Source organism: Salmo trutta, chromosome 33 (genome assembly GCF_901001165.1).
Source record: "Salmo trutta chromosome 33, fSalTru1.1, whole genome shotgun sequence".
In the NCBI taxonomy this organism is placed as follows: Eukaryota; Metazoa; Chordata; class Actinopteri; order Salmoniformes; family Salmonidae; genus Salmo; species Salmo trutta.
The window spans coordinates 5,552,019-5,574,649 of record NC_042989.1 but is presented as its reverse complement, the minus strand read 5'-3'; the positions used below and the strand labels follow the sequence as shown (position 1 = coordinate 5,574,649).

Here is a 22,631-nt window from a genome sequence, read left to right as displayed (position 1 = left end):
ATGCTTTATAACTTATAAGGGTGTATGAGCATTTGTCATGTGTTATGATACGGGTTATGTGGAGTGTTAACCATGTGTTTTCTCAGAAGTCTTTACAAATGATTATGTAAATGGCGGGAGGAGAAACCATAGTGCAACTCACCTCCAACCAGCAGCAGCCGTCCCCCTTACCAGGTTCCCCATGTCTCCAGCAGCAGCCAAGCGCACCTGGAGCACAGGTGAGAACAGCACAGCTGTTTATTCGACATAATGTTCACATAAATAATAATTATTCAGCTGATGGATTTGGTCAGAGCGTGCAGTACATTCACAACCATGGCTGAAGGTTGTGTAACAGGTGGATGGCGAGGAGGAGACGCCATAGAAATAGAATGAGCAGGTTCTACTTTTAATGGAGAAGCGTCATATTCTACCTCAGCCATGGCGCGGCCAAGCAGACAGGATGTGAGGTCCTGATAGGCTGTAGATAGAGAGGAGGCAGAGCCAAAGGAGGCTGTGCGCGGGCGTAGGCTTGTGGGAGATGACGGTGAGGATGACATCAGAGGGTCAGTCCCTGACACACCGGGCTCCAGACGTACATCTGCACAAGACACAGGAGAAAAGACAGGAATGGCAGTGTTTCCGCTGCAGTCGTTTAGCTGTGGCGCTGCGCCACGGCAAAATCATTGGCACCACACCAAAAAAAATATGGAACATGAAAGAATATTTCTGGCGAGGCACACTTTGAAGATGCTAGAACAGTCCACATTTTCTTTTCTTTTGCAAACAAAACGAGTAATGAATAGACAATTCTGACAACCCAATAGTAGAATAGTCTATTTACCTAGTCGGCTTGTTGTTGTGTGTTCTATTCGAGAGAAACATTCATCTCGAGGCGCATTCAAGTTACGAGTGCCATAGGGAGGGAAATACATATTCTGACAAGCAGTCAATGGGCAACAATTCTTGCAATCGCAGGTGAAAACAGCTTTCACGGTTTTAATGGGATGAAACACTAACCTACCAAAAAAAATAATTAATAATTGTAGTGACTTAAAAAATAGTGATGAGACGGATGACATTTTTTGTTGAGCGACAGTAGTGGCAACCAGGGAAAGTGTTGGGGGAAAAAATTGCGACATGAAGTGGTTTCTGTGAAATGTACAGGTGGGTGGCAGGTCACCCAAAGTTACCCTAACAGGTAGGCCTTCATTATATACACTGTGTTTATGCAAGTTTTCTGGGACCTAAAATTCAACAGGATGCTAACTATACTGAACAAAAATATAAATGCAGCATGCAACAATTTCAACGATTTTACTGAGTTACAATTCATATAAGGAAATCTGTCAATTGAAATAAATTAATTAGGCCCCAATCTATAGAAGTCACATTTCTGGGCATATAAATATGCATCTGTTGGTCAGATACCTTTTTAAAAAAAATTTAGGAGCGTGGATCAGAAAACCAGTCCGTATCTGGTGTGACCACCATTGGCCTCATGCAGAGCGACACATCTCCTTCAGGTAGAGTTGATCAGGCTGTTGATTGTGGCCTGTGGAATGTTTTACTCCTCTTCAATGGCTGTGCGAAGATGCTGGATATTGTCAGGAACTGAAACACGCTGTCGTACACGTCGATCCAGAGCATCCCAAACATGCTCAATGGGTGACATGTCTGGTGAGTATGCAGGCCATGGAAGAACTGGGACATTTTCAGCTTCCAGGAATTGTGTACAGATCCTTGCGACATGGGGCATCATCATGCCGAAACATGAGGTGGCAGGGGTGGATAAATGGCACGACAATGGGCCTCAGGATCTCGTCATGGTATCTATGTGCATTCAAATTGCCGTCGATAAAATGCAAATGTGTTTGTTGTCCGTAGCTTATGCCTTCCCATGCCATAACCCAACCGCGAGCATGGGGCACTCTGTTCACAAAGTTAACATCAGTAAACCGCTCACCCACACAACGCCATACACGTGGTGTGCGGTTGTGAGGCCGGTTGGATGCACTGCCAAATTCTCTAAAACGACATTGGTGGCAGCTTATGGGAGAGAAATGAACATTAAATTATCTGGCAACAGCTCTGGTGGACATTAATGCAGTTAGCATGCCCCCTCAAACTTAAGACATCTGTGACATTGTGTTGTGTGACAAAACGGCACATTTTAGAGTGGCTTTTGATTGTCCCCAGCACAAGGTGCACCTGTGTAATGATCATGCTGTTTAACCATATTCTTGATATAGATGGATTATCTTGGCAAAGGAGAAATGCTCACTAACAAGGATGCAAACAAATTTGTGCACAAAATGTGAGAGAAGTATGATTTTTGTTGCGTATGGAACATTTCTAGGATCTTCTATTGCAGCTCATGAAACATGGGACCAACACTTTACATGTTGCGTTCATATTTTTTGTTCAGTGTTATTAAAATATCACATTTAGATCCAGCTAATGATGAGCACAATAGGGTAAATGCAGATAGGCTGAAGCATAGGGTTGCTTATTTATTTGTAGCTACAATACTGCATCAGTTGGGCTACAGGTGATAATGCTTATTGCTAATAGCATACCTGATCATTTCTGGAAGTGGAAATTCTATTTTAGATGGTGTCAGCATCATTCTATTTTCATTCATTTTGGAGTAGAACGTCCTTTTAAAAAGTCACCATAACTGACAGTCAGCTACCTTTTCTCCCCACTGCAAAACATTTTTTCAGAGGAAACACTGCTAATGGTTAATATGAGTAATCAAAATATTACAATTGTTTGTTGAAAATTAGGAAGTAGAGAGTGGCTCAGGGGGTCTCCAGACGGAAGATGCAAATGTAGATGCCCCAAAACAAGAAAAACAGTTGAATCTCTGTTTACTTTTATTTAACACTTATTTTTCTTAAAACTGCATTGTTGGTTAAGGGCTTGCAAGTAAGCATTTCACTGTAAGCATTTCACTACACCTGTTGTATTCGGCGCATGTGACAAATAAAATGGGATTTGATTTGATAAAGGAATTGATGCCAGGCTGCCAAACAGGCTTTAGACCATCAGAAGTGGAGAGATGTTGTCTCTGCCTTGTGCATGAAGAAAGCGGCTGGTAGTAGTGAGTCACTCAAACCTTACCTTGGGCAGAGAGCCAGGCACGCTGGGTCTTCACACTCTGAGAACCACAGATGGGAGGGCGAGACCTGACCTTCAGCCCATTTATACCATTATCCGGGACCCCAGTGACCTTGGACCAGACAAAAACAACAAAGAGAATTCATTAGGCTCTTTTATTTATTTGTAGTCGATTTAAATAGGGACAAAAACAAACTAGGACTGTCAATGTTAACGGGTGGAAAGAGGTGGGAAACATGGTTTCCAGGTGGGGAGGGAGGATGCTGGCGGGTGGATGGGGACTGAGGGGTTGGGGAGGGGGAGCCCTTTTTGGTTTTTTTCCCCTTGCATGCAGAACATTACAAAACTGTTGATGCTGTTCTTTGTCTTTGTAAGCATTTCTCAGTTAGTTTTTTGTTGTTGTTTTTCAAGTGGCAGCCCACAGGTACCATAAAGTATGAAATATGAAAGGCAAATATTATAACTGTAATGTATGAACATATCTGAATTAATATTATTTTGAACGTTATTCCTGTACCCCCCCCCCCCCGTCTGAAAAAAATGACAAACTAAATAAAACGTTTTTGTTGTAGTTCTCAGGTCAAAAGATTTAAGCAAATGATCCCAATTGTAGTAGTAGCAGCTTGTGACTAGTTTATGTTGAAGAACATGAATAAGTAGCCTAGGCTAGATTAAATAGCTTTATTATATTTTACATGAACTCAGACCTGGCTAATCGGTTGTTATTGTCTTCTGTGGAATTCATAACATTGTTGGGAAAGGTTTAAAAGCTCTTTGTTCTTTGTATGAGAGAAATAATTATGATTTTTTTTGGAAGGAAAACTAAGTACAGTATCAGTCAAACGTTTGGACACACCTACTCATTCCAGGGTTTTTCTTTATTTAGACTATTTTCTACATTGTAGAATAATAGTGAAGACATCAAAACTATGAAATCACACATATGGAATCATGTAGTAACCAAAAAAGTGTTAAACAAATCAAAATATATTTTCTATTTTGAGATTCTTCAAAGTAGCCACCCTTTGCCTTGGAAGGAAAACTAAGTACAGTATCAGTCAAACGTTTGGACACACCTACTCATTCCAGGGTTTTTCTTTATTTAGACTATTTTCTACATTGTAGAATAATAGTGAAGACATCAAAACTATGAAATCACACATATGGAATCATGTAGTAACCAAAAAAGTGTTAAACAAATCAAAATATATTTTCTATTTTGAGATTCTTCAAAGTAGCCACCCTTTGCCTTGATGACAGCTTTGCACACTCTTGGCATTCTCTCAACCAGCTTAATGAGCTAGTCACCTGGAATGCTTGAAGGAGTTGCCACATATGCTGAGCACTTGTTGGCTGCTTTTCCTTCACTCTGCGGTCCAACTCATCTCAAACCTTCTCAATTGGGTTCAGGTCAGGTGATTGTGGAGGCCAGGTCATCTGATGCAGCACTCCATCACTCTCCTTCTTGGTCAAATAGCCCTTACACAGCCTGGAGGTGTGTTGGGTCATTGTCCTGTTGAATAACAAATGATAGTCCCACTAAGTGCAAACCAGATGGGATGGCGTGTCGCTGCAGAATGCTGTGGTAGCCATGCTGGTTAAGTGTGCCTTGAATTCTAAATAAATCACAGACAGTGTCACGAGCAAAGCACCCCCACACCATCACACCTCCTCCTCCATGTTTCACGGTGGGAACCACACATGCAGAGATCATCCGTTCACCTACTCTGTGTCTCACAAAGACATGGCGGTTGGAACCAAAAATCTCACATTTTGACTCATCAAACCAAAAGACAGATTTCCACCGGTCTAATGTCCATTGCACATGTTTTTTGGCCCAAGCACGTCTCTTCTTCTTATTGGTGTCCTTTGGTAGTGGTTTCTTTGCAGCAATTCGACCATGAAGGCCTGCTTCACACAATCTCCTCTGAACAGTTGATGTTGAGATGTGTCTGTTACTTGAACTCTGTGAAGCATTTATTTGGGCTGCAATCTGAGGTGCAGTTAATTGCCGATTTCTGAGGCTGGTAACTCTAAAGAACGTATCCTCTGCAGCAGAGGTAACTCTGGGTCTTTCTTTCCTGTGGCGGTCCTCATGAGAGCCAGTTTCATCATAGCAAATGATGGTTTTTGCGACTGCACTTGAAGAAACTTCTAAACATTTTCCGGATTGACTGACCTTCATGTCTTAAAGTAATTATGGACTGTTTCTCTTTGCTTATTTGAGCTGTTCTTGCCATAATATGGACTTGGTCTTTTACCAACTCTACCTTGTCACAACACAACTGATTGGCTGAAACGCATTAAGAAGGAAATAAATTCCACCAATTACCTTTTAAAAAGGCAAACCTGCTAATTGAAATGCATTCCAGGTGACTACTTCATGAAGCTGGTTGAGAGAATGCCAAGAGTGTGCAAAGTGGTTATCAAGGCAAAGGGTGGCTACTTTGAAGAATCTCAAATATAAAATATATTTAGAATTGTTAAACACGCTTTTGGTTACTACATGATTCCATATGTGTTATCTCATAGTTTCGGTGTCTTCACTACTATTCTACAATGTAGAAAATAGTAAAAATAAAGAAAAACCCTTGAATGAGTAGGTGTGTCCAAATTTTTGACTGGTACTATATGTTACAATGCAGCTTTACTGTGTTGGAATGGTGTCAGCGTACTCCAACAACAGAATGATGTGGGTGAATACCGGTCATTAAAAATATTCATGGGAGTAGTCCGCTGATTAGCCAGCTAATCCTCCTCAGGAGGATGACATCATCCTCTATGAGAAAATAGAAAGCATTTTTTAAACAGTCTGTTTCAGATACAAGTTTGAGGTGGGGTTTTTTTCTCCAATTTATGCTTTGGCCATAAGTATAGGATGAGTTAACAGAATATGAACTTTTAAAAAGTGAGATTTTCACTGGACAGTTACTTTAAGTTTGGTTTACAGTAGGTCTACCATTAGGCTTTACCTCATAACATTTAGTTTTTCAGGGACAGCGCATATTAATCAACATAACTGTAAGTGTGCCCGTTTTAACCAGCCGGCTAGTTTCCAAGTGCAGTCCCTGGGCGTAAAAAAGCAACAAAAAAAGTATTCAAAAACAAGTACAGTACCTGCAGTGTCAGTGAGGGTCTACTGCCATCCCTCAGCTGGGCTGTGTTGCCACTGTTGTAGCCAGAGGTTGGTCCAGATGATAGGCTCAGACTCGACCCAGTGCATAGTGTACTGTTGCTGACTCTGGTCCGATACCGCAAGTCATCCTAAATGTGAATGAATAATCAGTAGACATAGGAGAAGAAAGATAGATGTTTTAGGAAAACAGCACAGATCAGGGGACAACACACACTATATATACAAAAGTATGTGGACACCCCTTCAAATGAGTGAATTTGGCTATTTCAGCCACACCCGTTGCTGACAGGTGTATAAAATCGAGCACACAGCCACGCAATCTCCATAGACAAACATTGGCAGTAGAATGGTCTTATTGAAGAGCTCAGTGACTTTCAACATGGCACCGTCATAGGATGCCACCTTTCCAAAAGGTCAGTTGGTCAAATTTCTGCCCTGCTAGAGCTGCCCCGGTCAACTGTAAGTGCTGTTATTGTGAAGTGGAAATCTCTAGGAGCAACAGCGGCTCAGCCGCGAAGTAGTAGGCCCCACAAGCGCACAGAATGGGAAGCGCGTAAAAATTGTCTGTCCTCGGTTGCAACACTCACTACCGAGTTCCAAACTGCATCTGGAAGCAACGTCAGCACAATAACTGTTTGTCGGGAGCTTCATGAAATGGGTTTCTATGGCGGAGCAGCCGCACACAAGCCTAAGATCATCATGCGCAATGCCAAGCTTTGACTGGAGTGGTGTAAAGCTTGTCGCCATTGGACTCTGGAGCAGTGGAAACGCATTCTCTGGAGGGATGATTCACGCTTCACAATTTGGCGGATGGCAGGAGAACGCTACCTGCCCGAATGCATAGTGCCAACTGTAAAGTTTGATGGAGTGAGAATAATGGTCTGGGGCTGTTTTTCATGGTTCGGGCTAGGCCCCTTAGTTCCAGTGAAGGGAAATCTTAATTCTACAGCATAAAATTACATTCTAGATGATTCTGTGCTTCAAACTTTGTGACAACAGTTTGGGGAAGGCACTTTCCTGTTTCAGCATGACAATGCCCCTGTGCACAAAACAAGGTCCATACAGAAATGGTTTGTCGATATCGGTGTGAAAGAACTTGACTGGCATGCGCAGAGCCCTGACCTCAACCCCATCGAACACCTTTGGGATGAATTGGAACACCAACTGCGAGCCAGACCTAATCGCCCAACATCAGTGCCCGACCTCACTAATCCTGTTGTGGCTGAATGGAAGCAAGTCCCCGCAGGCAATGTTCCTGCATCTAGTGGAAAGCATTCCCAGAAGAGTGGAGGCGGCTATACCAGCAAAGGGGGGACTAACTCCATATTAATGCCCATGATTTAGGAATGAGATGTTCGATGAGCAGGTGTCCACATAATTTTGGTCATGTAGTATAAGTCTTTCAATATAAGGGCAGTTCTTTTCATGAAAAAGAGCTCCACCTTCTAATCAATTGTATTTATTTATGTATCCCTTTAACTGTCTCTCATTGAAAAACATTGAAACAATTATTTCACCTTAATAAATTCCTGTTACTAACAACTTAAATAAGAGTTCAGGTGAACCTTCGCTTCTTTTATTTTTTTTATTGCACTTAGCTTTTATTTATAGCCTAGTGGCTCATTGAGATAAAACAATTATAATGATGTTTCAAGGTAAATGGCAAATTATAGCACAAAATAAAAATATAAATAGTGTGTCTCGTTAATCAATAGGCCATGTCAAAATATACATGGGTGATATTTGGATGTCTGTGAATCAGGAGACACAGAGACCCCAAAAAATCAAGGCAACACCCATTATAGAAACGAGGACAGTGAAAAATCATCGTTTAGCCCCTTTGGATTCGCATTGTCTAAGGAGTACTGCCAGAATGCTATCTTTGTTTTAGTTTACATACGATATCACCTCCTCTTGCTGAAATTTGAACATGAGCAATAAGAAATCAATCTCTGCCTTTTTTGTTGAGAGCTTTTTACCTATAATTAGAACTTTTGAAAGTTTTTCTTGGTAAGCCATTCTTGTAACTCAAATAAGAACTTCCAATTGATTTTTTTTCTTCTCCAACTTGATGTTTATTTTGGAAATAACAGAGCTCTACCAGGCGGTTGATATGTCAAAAGAAGGTCCTAACATTTGTATAGCATTTTCACAAATTTCAACAATATAAAAAAAAAATACTTTAGGTCTGCTTCAATGGCTTTTTAGGTAGGTAAGCATTGTTAAATAAGGACTGATGTCAAATGTTTACAAATGATGGTAATTTGTATGTCTAAACATTAATATTCAAATAAAATCAAATGTTATTTGTCACATGCACCAAATACAACAGTGAAATGCTGACTGACAAGCCCCAACCAACAATGCAGTTAAAAAATAAATAAAATAAAAATAAAATAAAAAATACCTTACATTTTTTTATATCAATTAATGCGTTTTCAGGTAGTGTATAGAGTGCAATGTTCCTCAAAATAGTTTTTCTTAAATTTCAAATGATCCAGGTTCTTCCACCATCTTCAGACTTTCATGTTGAGATAATATATGACAAAGTGCAGTTTTTTATTACTATTATAGGCATTATTTTATAGGCGACCTTAAGTCGGAATATTGATTAATTGACCCCATGAAATGTGGATTAACCAATTTATGTTGCCTAATATAATGTGTTGTCAGCAATTCAATCACATCTTTTACCAAAATAAGTATTTTCAATAAAAAAATACCTTATTCTTAGTCCACCGTCCTTTTTTACAGCATTTTCACTATTATTTTCATATTCCTACTCTTCAAGGTCTCTACTAACAGGAATGGTGCAATATTAATCCCTGACCAGGGTTATTTAACCTTTATTTTGACAGGGATGAATTCGGCGGGAGGTGACTGAAAGGTTTTATTATAGAATTAATGGAGAAAATATGCTGAATACATCTTGAGGCTTTCGACTAACTATGGAGTGTGAAACTAGGACTTCTTGCTGCGACTAACCTTGACCACCTGAGACAGAGCCTGTTGCTGGAGACGTCTCTTCTCCTGCTCTGTCCTCTCGCGGAGCCGTTCCCTTGCACGCGCTATTTCCGTCCTGGCCTCCTCACGGGCACGGCCATAGTCACGCAGCAGCTGCTCTATCTCAGAGGGATAATGACCCTCTCCTCTGGGTGGATCTGGGACCCTGGGAAAGACGGATTTGCAATCAATCAATTGATAAATGAATCCAGAGATATAACCCTCTTTACAACAGAGACTAAATAATCTGACATTGAAAACTGTTGCGCAATTTAGCACAAAAATATAATTTGGTCTGGATCCTGTCTTACCTACTGCCCTCCATTTCTTCTTGGCGGAGCTGTTGGAGGTACTCTCTGCGTTGGCTAGGCAAGGTTGAAACCCTGGAGGAGGATATGGCTTTTTGAGGAGGGGATCGGAGGTGAGAAGGGGATCGGGATTGAGGAGGGGAATGGGGGTAGTTATGTTTGCTGGGGCTGAGGCTGCGAGCCCGACGACAGTTCTGAAGCCGAGTGTCCCTCTCCTGCCTCAAACCCTCGATGCTCCTCCGGTGCCTGAAACAAGAGGAACATAGAGAAAAATGTACATTTAAAAAAAACGACCATTTTATAGATATCTAATTACATCATAATATCAAGACAATCACATACATAGGGCCATTTCTAGCCTTACCGGTCATAGAGCTGCTGTTTAGTAGGGACAGTGGATGGTTCCTCCTCCTTGCTTCCTCCAGATGTTAGGATCTTCAACAGCATGTCTGTCTCTCCCAGACCGTAGTGTAGCTTTGCTTCAGTCAGCTCCACGGTCAGCTGATGAGGGTTCATGTTCAGTTGGACTGTAGCCATGACCTGCTCTCGCTCCTTACGCAGCCTCTCTATCTCCCTCGTCTTCCTGATCTTCTGGAACGTGGACTCTGGACTCAGACTGGACCACTCTGTCTGGTTCCTCTGTGCTTTGTGACCAGTGGGTAGATATATGGCTGGTTTCATTGAACTACTAATCTGTCCTCTGTCAGATGGATGCTGGCTGATACCAGACCAGTTGGTGAACTTGTTGTGCACCGGTAGGTCCTCAGGGAGACACTGGCAATCTCGCTGCTGTGGGGAATGTTGGTGTTGGAAGTTGGAAGTGTGGGTGACTGGGTTGATGTTCACAAGGACGTCTGTGTTGCACTCACTTGGGGCCAACGACACCATGTCATCCTCCTGAACCTGGATGGTGTTGTCACTGAGAGGGGAATGTTCATAAGCACCACTGAAGCACTCTACTGGGCCCTCTGATGGTCTACAGTGGTGGTAGTCTACTGAATGTCTCCTGTGGCTTAGTTGATCTCCAAAAGAAGAGATGGATTTCTCCTCCTGTTTGGGAACATCAGTCTGCCTGAAGGTGAGAGAGGTGTGATTCAGTAAAGTGACTCCATTACTGCTTAGAACAGAAGGAAGAGAACATCTTGGACTTTGGCTGGTTTTGTGCCATGTGCTCATTTCCCCTTCTTCTTCGTGGCTGACAATTCTGGTTTCATTGTGGATGTATTTATCAATGGACGAACTAAGACTTTCTGAGCGTCCATCAGACCCTTTTGGGCTTGAATTGCTGAGGGCACTCACATTCTCGAGAGATATTGATCCCGCTGATTTTGTGGTGGAGATATCACAAGGCTTCCCAGAAAGATGAAGGGAGTCATGTCCTGATATCTTATCATTCTCTGTGAAAGATATGCATGTTTTCTGCTCTCTGACATTTAAACAAGTTGTTGACTGGCACTCTTTTCGGTCCAAAATGTGTTCTTTACTTCTATTTTTCATCTCAAACTTCTGTTGTTCTTTGAGACTCTGTAAAGACGTTCTACTGCTCTGGTTGGAACCAGCCCGAGGACCTACAGTGAGAATGGGTGAGCACGCGCGATCTGTGGAGCTCGCTTGTTTTATACAGCCTATTCCCGGGTCACTCCTTCTCAAGACGTTACGGCTTTCTGGTCTGAGTATTTCTGACAAATTATTGCAGACTTCAGAGACTCCCAAGCTTTTGGAGAAGGACACTCTCTCAGGTTTGCAGTCCTCATTGCTTCTACAATGAACGGCAGGATTTGAATGGCTGTGACGTTGGACAACAGTCTCCAGAGAAGGCACTTTGTGAGGGACACTCTCTGGTACCAAGATATATCTTTGGTTAACAGTGGAGCCATTGAGTCGCAGGTCAGGAAAGCTCTGAATCCTATCATCTGGCCTGTTCTTGAGTTGATGTTGAAGGGGGAGCTCTTTCTCTTGTGACACATTAAGAACTTCTGAGCCAATCACTTTGACTATCACATTAACTTCATGAGCTTTGGACCTCTCCGTGGACGGACTTTGGTGGATAAATATTTTGTCTTGAATGGTTGTTGAAGTCCTTTCAGTCTGGATTCCAATATCTACTGCAGTTTGGGTTGAGCAGTCTCTCTTGGTCCAATCTTTGGAGGAGTACAGATGAGATGAAGATTTAACATTTCTTATCGGACTATGTCTGAGGCTATCGCCAGACCTCATACCCTGAACATTTCCCAGAAGATCGGAAGTGTTGTGTATCAGCTGAGAGAGATGCTCAGACATGTTTTGAAGGCTGGCCCATGTGGTGGTCTTTCTACTGGCCTCTGTATTCTTCTGCAACACTGGTACCTGAGTGCTGCTCCGTCTGTGATGGTTGTTTCTCCTCTGTAGATCACTATGGTTGATCGTTGTCTTAGTCATGGTTTCTTGAGTCATGGTTGTCTGGGTGCTGTGGTCACATGTGGTGTGTGTTTCAGGACTCTGAAACCCATTAGACTGAGACTCCTGCTCCGAGGAGTAGACCAAGATGATCTCATCTACTTGGCCAGAGCTGTTACCAGGATCTCCAGATACATCATTGCAAGAAGAAGAGTTACAACTCATGGTCCGGATCAGTGGTTGATTGTGATCGTCAATACTAGAGGCTTGGGTAGTATGTCTTTTCAGATGGGCTTTGGGGGATGTTTGACCTTTTAAATCTTCTTCCATGCTGCTCAGGGTACTGGAGAGTCCCTTGTTGTTGGCGTAAGTGCTCAGGTGGGAGTTGAAAGGAGAGTTCTGTACGTTTAAACCGTTGTCGACACTGCAGCATCTAGTGATGCGTTTGTCAGTGGAATCCAGCATGGGGGATTTGCAAGATATGTCAGCAGCACTTCCAAACACCTGGTTCTTGTAGCACCTTTGGCTTGGCTCTTCTTCTTGCCATTGGTGAACAAAGGGATTGACGTCGCTGGAGGCAAAATGCATTGGCGAATCCTGAGGCTTTGGTGTGTAGTGTGACATCTCAGTTTCTTTGATACTGGAAGACATGATTTTCTCCCGATTGGTTCTTTTCTCCATTGCAAGAGCATGTGCTGATTGTCCATTGGGGCTGTGTTCTTTCTTACCCAAACTGATGCCAACTCCAGCTTTACCGTCATATTCACCCGGGGTCTGGACAGTACAAGCTTCCATATTGTGATTGTCTTTTGACTCTGGTGATTGTCTTTTCACTGGAGGAATTGCTGCACCATTGCATTGACTAACCTCTAATTTCCCCCTAGTTTGAGATTCAGGCTTCATTCTTGTTGATGAAGATCTGCTTCGATGCAACCTGGGAATTATTTTCTGTTCTTCGTCTGAGGAAGACTTGAGTGTGGAGTCAGAGGATGAGCTAGGAGGTGCCTGGACTTTGGACCTTCTGAACCTCTTGGACTTTCCCTTTTTGCAATGAACAACACTACTACCACTGAACTGATGGGGTTGCCTGAAATTAGATGTTTTGTTATTTCCCTTTCTGGACATGATATCTCCGCAAATGTCACCCAATATCTTCATATTAGCATCACTACTTCCCTGTGTTATTTGGGATATAGAAGATCCATTACTATTAATTTCACTTGGTACGTCAAGCAAGGTTACAGGAGACTTTGTCAGTGGTTTTTCTGTCATTGACCCCTCTTCATTGTTTGCCATTTGGCAATCTTTGGTATTGTCTGAGGCAAAATTTCTCATATTGCACTGAGCCTTCAGCCATTTTTCAATATGGCATTTGTTGTGTTTTACACTGGGATGTTTATTTTTAGGATCAGGATCGACAGTTACACAAGTGTTATGAAATGTGTCTACCTGAGTTTCAGATGAGCACTTTGACTGTGGTAGTTCCTTACTGAGATTTGTGGCATAAGGAGTGTCTTTTTGGAACTCTTTTCTGGCCCCTTTCTCCTCTAGCTTCTGTGATTCACATAAATTGTCACAGTGAAGACTGACAGTCACAGTTTTTATAGCATCGACAGACTGTGGATTATTTGAGCGTATTTGACTGTTGTCGTGCTTGTCAATGTCTTCTGGTGTACGTTGAAGTCTGCCTTTGTTAGAGAGTGAATCTACAGCTGCATGCCGATCACGATCCCTTAGGTCAAGTTGTCCACCTGCACCTGTTGGAGAGATCAATTTGCATTGGTTCTTGTTTTTACCTTGAACCTCTGAATCCATTATGATGTCCCTTAAATGTGCAAAGGCCTTATTTGGTAGCGTAGTCACTGAGGACATTGTTCCTGGGCAGTTCTGGAGAGGTTGTAGAGCACTAGGTTTCAGGGTTTGCTGAGGTGAACCAGCCTGGTTGACAGTTTGGTTATCATTATTACCAAGACAGTTAAGATGAGGATGATACTTCTCAGGACCTGTTTGGATCTTTATGTTCCCCATATGTGGAAAAGGGACATCTCTTTCAAACCTTTTTCCTTGAGAAACTAAGCATTCTTTGGGTACGGTGGAAGTGAAAGTAGACCCTGAAGAATGTCCCATTGGTAGCAGTACAGGTTTGTTGATGTATTCAGGTTGCCCTTGGTTGTTCAATGCCAAACTTAATTTGATCTCATGGCTTTTTACAGTGAAAGATGCAGCACCAGAATTGACACTTGTTTGATCATTTGATGTTTTGACAGAACAGCCAGAAGCATCCAGACCCTTGTCAACATCAGTTATTCCATGTTTCAGTTGCACGTCTCTTACTTTCTTTTGAATGCTCTGACTTAACTGGGACTCTGAGGGGATCTTTGTCGTACCGTCTGAATCATTGTCTTTGGTAATGAAACTTGATTGATTCATGGAAATTAATATGAGGGAAGTAGAGTGTCCAAGAACTTTTTCATGGCTTAGATGTTCTATGTCTGTCATGTCGTCCATCTTTAGCTTCTCAGAACAGATAAGAGACTTTTCTGATGTCGAACAAGAGACAGGCTTAATGCTTCTCAGTGGGGCGGCTACTTGATGATTATTAACTGTTTGTAGATCCTTTGGTGAATCACATTTGTTAGGATTACTTGTTGGCAAGGCATTAAGGCTTTGACTACTTTGACTCTCTAGTTCACTGTTACTGTTGTCTCCATTCCCATCTATACCTGACATCCTCATATGCTCCTTTACCACCTCTGAGATTCGCTGGTCTATTGGACTACAGTTACTGTCCCCATGGTGAGGTCCCCATCTATCATTTTCTACGTCTCTTCTCTTGCTATCTGAGATCAGCTTTTCACCCTGCTTTTGAACTTCTATTCCTTCACCTTGATTTACTTGTCTTATCTTTATAATAACTGCATTCTCTCCGAAAGGAGTGCCTTTGTGGCCATCTGTGTCAATGGTTTTATGGTCACATGGGGAGAAATTTTCTTGGGATATGTGCACAGACACTGACATTGCTACTAAAGCCGAGGTATCTTGTTTGAAGTTATCTTCGTTGCAGCCCAGATTTAGCTTAAATGAATCAACTGCAAATGAAGTTTGTTTGTCTTTTAATTCACTGGTGTTATTTTTGTCATCTGACCAAATAACTTCCTGGCTGTTCTTGACAGTGGAGAATGTAAAAAAATCCCCTCCATTGCTCCTCTTTGGAATTTTCAAGCTGCCAATGAAACTGTCCTGCAGGACTTTGTTCCTCTTTCTGGAATTTTTACAAGATGCTTTGAAAGACTCCTGCTCTGGTGACACAAAATTCTGCTCTGTGACTTTGGCTCCAAGATTTTGCAGCAATTTAAACTCACTTTTAATTGATGTGTCTTTGGTATTGCTAGCTTCACAAAACTCCTCCTCTCTGACTTCTTCCATGTCTCCATCTACATTGAATAGGTCATTATCTCCAGAAGGATTCTTTGGGGCATTTTCAATGTCCGATGTCTCGTTCAACATGTCACCTTCAGGTTTAGGTAATGTTTCCTGCTGCATCTGATGCCCATGGAACATTGCAGCCTCCAATGTTGATGGGATGCATTGAGTCTTATAGTCAATGGCTGGAGAAAATGCAGATCTATGCGAAGGAAGCTCTGATGAGACATCTCTATTTTGATTGTTGCAAAAACCTGGATCATCAATAGATACCTTCAGCAAACCTTCTGTACTGACTGACTGCCTTTTAGAATAGTCTTCGCAACATACTGGCTCCTGAATCAATGGTATCATTATATGTGGTGCTGACGTTTGGAGGAGCTGAGAATTATGGAAATTCAAAGTATCAGTTGTCTCCCCTGAAACCCCAAGTCTTTGTTCCTCTACTGTGACATGTTCTCCCTCTGTGCCATCAGTAGATGCGGAGCTATGGGATTCAGTGGATCCAGATACACTCAGACAGTCAGATAGATCCGCACTGACGGGGCTGGGACAACTGCTGCTGTCCAATGCACCATGACTAAACACCGTCCTCCTCCTCAACACGGCAGAGTCCCTGGGTATCCTGGGACTATCTGCTGCATCAGTGGAGGACCAGGCGTCTGTAAGCGCTAGCAAATTCTCTGGCTCCCTCACACTACAGCTACTTAGAGAGCGAGGACTGCTGGTCAACATGGGGTGGACGTGCCCAAGCTCTTCACTCAACTTTGATACAGTGTCTCTACACCTGGGTTCTTTTGCTGACTGCTTCTGGTACCGTGATTCCCTTGTCGCGCTGGTTGCTTCATTGACTCCTGTTTTAGGACCGCCATGATGGCTCCAGTAAACCTCTGCTGGCATTTCATTTGGTTTCCCAATGTCTTCTATTCCCTCTCCAGTTTGCTGAATATCTGAGGCCATGTTCATAGTCTTTTCAATCGAAGGATTGAGAACCCTCACCACAGAGTGACTGGGTACTACCCCAGCCCATCTCTGTGCCAGCCTAGATGCAACATGTTTCCCTTTGCTCTCCATAGCTAGTGAGTCCTTTGACATCTGACTGTCTTCGCTCTCTGCTTCGCTCTGGATAGCCTCCTCCTGCTTCAGCTGCTCTGCCAAAGCTGTGGCATAGGCCGAGGACAGGGAGTCCATGGAGAACAAGCTGTCACAGTCTGAGGAGTGGTCACCCTCCCTTTCCTCTTCTTCCTCACTGTCATACTCCTTCCATCCTGCCAGTCCCTGCGGTCTCTCCACCCACCTTAGGATGCTAGTCTGGTTTATCAGAGTCTCTGCACTGTGCCACCGTCTTTGTCTCTGCCTACAATCATGTGAAGGAGTCTTCTGATCAAGATCCTCACACGAGACAGTTGTTTTCATCGTGCATTTCTTTCTGCTCATATTGGCTTCTTCTACACCTCGGTTTTGTTTCCAGTGAAATCGGCTTGCTGTTTTACCAGTGGGCTTGGTCCTTCTACTCAGTCCTGATGGTGGCTTTCTAAACACCCTAGCCAACGCGGTCTTTATTCCAGGGCCGACTGAATGTGATAAGACCTTCCGGATGGTCTCCAAGCCCTTTCTACCTCCACGGGGAAGGCTCTTCACTGCCTTACATTGAGCCTTCTGAGTCTGACTGCTGGATTTGCTTACTGTAACTGTTGGTCCCTTCACGATGACATTACTGCTTGACTGTAAAGTCCCACCATTTTGTGACTGCGATGGGTTCTGATTGTTCTTGAATGTAAATTCAAGCCCACGTTTTGGAAGCAGTGGTTTCCTCTCAGGTCTTTCACGACATGGTGGCTGAGCTAGAGCCTCCTCCTCGTCCTTCACAGGCAGCTTAAGGTTCTCCGAGGAACTGGTTCTGCTCCTCCACCCCTGCTCCTGACTACTGGGTCCTGTTCCTGAGGAGAATGTGTTGGAGCGACTCCTCGTCCTTTCGCGTGGAAGACATTCGTCAGACACCCACTGTCTTGAGTTGATGGATCCAAATGTCAGTTCAGATGGTCTGTTTCTCTTCAGGAAGTGGCTGTTGGGGAAAACAAAACGGGGGTAAAGAAATACATTATCCTTTACACCATGCCTGTGTAATTCCTTTATACTACTCAAATATTGGCTTGAATAGATATATATTTGTGAGAGACTTCATACTGACCTGAAGATTGGGGTGTGTTGAGGGTACAATCGGGACAGAAGGTCTGATGAGAAAGAATGCCTGCGCAACACAGGTTGACGTCCTCTGGAACTTGAGGAGGACCCTAGTTCAGGGGAAGCAGGGCTCTCTAGACCTGGTGGCAGGGCCTTCTCCAGCCGCTGCAGTTCCCTCTTAGCCTCCAGTAGATGGCGCTTGCGAGCGATCCTCTCCAGCTGGTAGTGAAGTCTTTTGCGTCGAAATCGGCTCTCGGCACGCCGCAAGGCGTGATGTCGTAACAGCTCCTCATGAACAACCTTCCTGTTTAGAACAACTTTAGAGGGAGGGGGCACTGTTTGACCACACCCTTCCTCAGAACCTTCCGAACCTTCTGTTAGCAGGCTGTCTAGGATGGGAGCTGGTATAGGATCAGTCTGTACACCAAACTCCTGAGTTCCTCTTTCCTCTAAAGTTATAGCTGCCAGATGCTGCTTCTCCTGCAGAATCCACTGCTGGACTGTAGACGTAGGAAACAAATAACATGCATGAATGAAATAAGCACTATCTGCACATACAAACTTTAACAACATATTTTTCAGATACACTCCCTTACGTATTTATTTGGACAGTGAAGATAAAACTTTCAATTTGGATCTATTCTTTAGCATTTTTTTTAATCATATGTTTCATATGAGGCGACAGTACAGAATGTCACCGTTTATTTAAGGTTATTTTCATACATATCTGTTTTACCATTTAGAAATGAAAGCATTTTATGTATCTATTTCCCACATTTGAAGGTGTCATAAGTATTTTGACAAATTCACTTACACAGGTATGTGTATTAAAGTAGATAAAAGTTGAGTATTTGGTCCCAATATCCCTAACACAATGCCTACATCAAGCTTGTGACTCTACAAAGATGTTGGATGCATTTGCAGTTTGTTTTTGTTGTGTTTCACATTATGTCATGCCCAATATACATTAATGGTAAATAATCTATTGTGTCATTTTGGAGTCACTTTTATTGTAAACAAGAATAGAAGATGTTTCTGAACACTTCTACATTAATGTGGAGGCTACCATGATTATGGATAATCATAAAGAGTGAGAAAGTTAGAGGCATACATATCCTACCCCCAAGACACGCTAACATCTCACCATAACCAATATTGGCATTTTGGGGGGGGGGGGGGGTATGATATTTAAAAGCCTCTAACTTTCTCACTCATCATTATTCACAATTCATTCATTATTATCTGTAATCATGGTAGCAACCACATTAATGTAGAAGTGTTATGAAATTAAAACATTTGATCTTCAAATATGAAACATTTAGGAAAGGGGGATACCTAGTCAGTTGCACAACTGAATGCATTCAACCGAAATGTGTCTTCTGCATTTAACCCAACCCCTCTGAATCAGAGATATGCAGGTGGCTGCCTTAATCGACGTCATCGGCGCCCGGGGAGCAGTTGCTGTTGGGGGTTAACTGCCTTGCTCAAGGGCAGAGCGCCAGATTTTTTCCACCTTGCCGGCTCGGGAATTCGAACCAGCAACGTTTCGGTTACTGGTCCAACGCTAAAAGTCCTAGCTTCACTGTCCAACTAAATACGTAGGGGAGTGTATAATGTTCTGTGACAAAATGCAAAACATGTATCTATTTCTCCTTACATCTCTAATTTATCAAAACATGTCTCTACTGAGAGACACATAAAATCCTCATTCAAGCTATTCTCTCAAAGTATACTGTACGTTATGGATTGTACTGAGTACTGGGTGACTTGACGAAGGTGTGCTACTCACTGTCAATGTGTTGTTGTCTCAGCTGGGCCTGTTCGCTCTCCAGATCTCTCTCAGCCCGTCTCTGTTCAGTCTGGATCTCCTGGCGTAAACACTCCACGTACCCCCTTCGCTCCTCCACGAACTTCACCTGGTCCTCTACATACTGCTGCTTACTGGCTGGATCCTCTCCTTCAGCCACACAGTACCCGGTCTGTCCCAGGACCACCTCTCCTCCAAGCCTGTTCACATAGACATAAATACAAATAAGTGAGAAGTAGGGCCAGTACACAGACATTACCAAATACCAAATTAAAACAGAATTCATTCCAATGGAATAGAGATAGTTGAAAACAAATCATCAAGCCTACACATTTTCAGTAATCTGTTCAAAGATATTCTACAACAATTTTACCTCAAAGATTTCGTTAAGGACAGAGATCCCTAAAACACTGAGACCTCTGGCTCCTTGCCTAAGCAGAGTTTTAATGAGAGCTGATGTTGTTAGAGTTTAATGCAGCGTCTCTCCTGTAACCAAGCAACGGCCCAGCCTTGTCTGTAAACAACAAGCTATGATTCCACCAAGACACTGATAAAAAAATTAGAACACCTTCCCCATGCTGGCCCATGTTGACTCCAATGCTTCCCACAGTTGTGTTAATTGGACCATTCTTGATACATACAGGAAACTGTTGAGCGTGAAAAACCCAGCAGCGGTGCAGTTCTTGACTCAAACCGGTGCGCATGGCACCTACTGTACTCCCATACCCCGTTCAAAGGCACTTCAATCTTTTGTCTTGCCCATTCACCCTCTGAATGGCACGCATACACAATCCATGTCTCAATTGTCTCAAGGCTTAAAAATCCTTATTTAACCCGTCTCCTCCCTTTCATCTACACTGATTGAAGTGGATTTAACATGTGGCATCAATAAGGGATCACAGCCTTCACCTGGATTCACCTGGTCAGTCTATGTCACGTCTATGTACACTGTAAGTACTCTCTCTCTATCGTTCTGTACACAGAAACATGCATGAAGCATTACTAGCCATTTATCCTTTGTACCAGTGGTATGTTGTACTACATAGACTACAAAGAAAATATGTATTCCGTGAGTCTACTATGAGAGCTCAGCAGAATCCTTTCAGCACGTAGTGTAGTACAGAGATGCTCCTGGCCTGTGCTTGTCAGTGGGTGCTGGTTAGTTTACATTGAGTGTGTGTGTGTGTGTGTGTGTGTTCGTTTACCTGGGGTCAGAGGTTAAGGATCGAAGGTCACTGTAGCTGCAGTTCAGTGCACCCTCACTGGCCTGTCAAGAAGAGGATGTCGTTAGGTATCATCATCATCATCATCATCATCATCATCATCATCCCCACCACCATCACTATCGCCGTCATCATCATCATATTTATGCTCAGCAGTACCCACCCGTCTGCGTTCCCTCAGGACTGCAGCCTCTGCTGGGTGGTTGAACCGGAACTTGTGAACACCTCCAATAGTGATCACTGACCCTGAAGACAGAGAGATATATACCAAAAATGTTACACAGTTGTTGGGCCTCCGAGTGCTACTCTACACGCTCCTAGCTGCACAGCTTACTCTGGCACTGTTGTTACTGTAAACTGAAAAAACTGTAATATCCCATGTTTCACGGAATCGTGGCTGAATGATGACATGGATATTCAGCTAGCGGGATATACGCTGCACCGGCAGGATAGAACAGCACACTCCGGTAAGACGCGGGGGGGGGGGGGGGGGGGCTGTGCATATTTGTAAACAACAGCTGGTGCACGAAATCTAAGGAAGTCTCTAGATTTTGCTCGCCTGAAGTAGAGTATCTTATGATAAGCTGTAGACCACACTATTTGCCAAGAGAGTTTTCATCTATACTTTTCGTGGCTGTTTATTTACCACCACAGACAGATGCTGGCACTTAGACCGCACTCAGTCAGCTGTATAAGGAAATAAGCAAAAAGGAAACCACTCACCCAGAGGCGGCGCTCCTAGTGGCCGGAGACTTTAATGCAGGGAAACTTAAATCAGTTCTACCAAATTTCCATCAACATGTTACATGTGCAACCAGAGGGAAAAAAATTCTAGATCACCTGTACTCCACACACAGAGACATGCACAAAGCTCTCCCTCGCCCTCCATTTGGTAAATCCGACCACAACTCTATCCTCCTGATTCCTGCTTACAAGCAAAAATTAAAGCAGGAAGCACCAGTGACTCGGTCTATAAAAAAAGAGGTCAGATGAAGCAGATGCTAAACTACAGGACTGTTTTGCTATCACAGACTGGAACATGTTCCGGGATTCTTCCGATGGCATTGAGGAGTACACCACATCAGTCACTGGCTTTATCAATAACTGCATCGAGGACGTCGTCCCCACAGTGACTGTACGTACATACCCCAACCAGAAGCCATGGATTACAGGCAACATTCGCACTGAGCTAAACGGTAGAGCTGCCGCTTTCAAGGTGTGGGACTCTAACCCGGAAGCTTACAAGAAATCCTGCTATGCCCTGCGATGAACCATCAAACAGGCAAAGCGTCAATACAGGGCTAAGATTGAATCATACTACACCAGCTCCGACACTCGTCTTATGTGGCAGGGCTTGCAAACTATTACAGACTACAAAGGGAAGGACAGCCGCGAGCTGCTCCGTGACACAAGCCTACCAGACGAGCTAAATCACTTCTATGCTTGCTTCGAGGCAAGCAACACTGAGGCATGCAAGAGAGCATCAGCTGTTCCGGACGACTGTGTGATCACGCTCTCCGTAGCCGACGTGAGTAAGACCTTTAAACAGGTCAACATACACAAGGCTGCGGGGCCATATGGATTACCAGGACGTGTGCTCTGGGCATGTGCTGACCAACTGGCAGGTGTCTTCACTGACATTTTCAACATGTCCCTGATTGAGTCTGTAATACCAACATGTTTCAAGCAGACCACCATAGTCCCTGTGCCCAAGAACACAAAGGCAACCTGCCTAAATGACTACAGACCCGTAGCACTCACGCCCATAGCCATGAAGTGCTTTGAAAGGTTGGTAATGGCTCACATCAACACCATTATCCCAGAAACCCTAGACCAACTCCAATTTGCATACCGCCCAAACAGATCCACAGATGATGCAATCTCTATTGCACTCCACACTGCCCTTTCCCACCTGGACAAAAGGAACATTTATGTGAGAATGCTATTCATTGACTACAGCTCAGCGTTCAACACCATAGTACCCTCAAAGCTCATCACTAAGCTAAGGATCCTGGGACTAAACACCTCCCTCTGCAACTGGATCCTGGACTTCCTAACGGGCCGCCCCC

At 43.4% G+C, this 22,631-nt stretch overlaps 1 protein-coding gene across 1 annotated transcript in view; it reads right to left on the bottom strand.

Annotated features, from left to right (window-relative positions):
* Positions 1 to 22,631, bottom strand: part of stard9 (StAR-related lipid transfer (START) domain containing 9) — a 60,852-nt gene that overhangs the window by 4,304 nt on the left and 33,917 nt on the right. The window contains exons 18-28 of the mRNA XM_029729594.1: positions 20,726 to 20,808; positions 20,545 to 20,606; positions 19,322 to 19,539; positions 17,540 to 18,032; positions 9,914 to 17,413; positions 9,553 to 9,795; positions 9,224 to 9,407; positions 6,220 to 6,366; positions 3,106 to 3,214; positions 414 to 580; positions 143 to 207 (exon numbers count right to left, since the gene is read on the bottom strand). Coding sequence (XP_029585454.1) covers positions 143 to 207; positions 414 to 580; positions 3,106 to 3,214; positions 6,220 to 6,366; positions 9,224 to 9,407; positions 9,553 to 9,795; positions 9,914 to 17,413; positions 17,540 to 18,032; positions 19,322 to 19,539; positions 20,545 to 20,606; positions 20,726 to 20,808 — 9,271 coding nt within the window. The remainder of the gene's footprint in view (positions 1 to 142; positions 208 to 413; positions 581 to 3,105; positions 3,215 to 6,219; positions 6,367 to 9,223; positions 9,408 to 9,552; positions 9,796 to 9,913; positions 17,414 to 17,539; positions 18,033 to 19,321; positions 19,540 to 20,544; positions 20,607 to 20,725; positions 20,809 to 22,631) is intronic.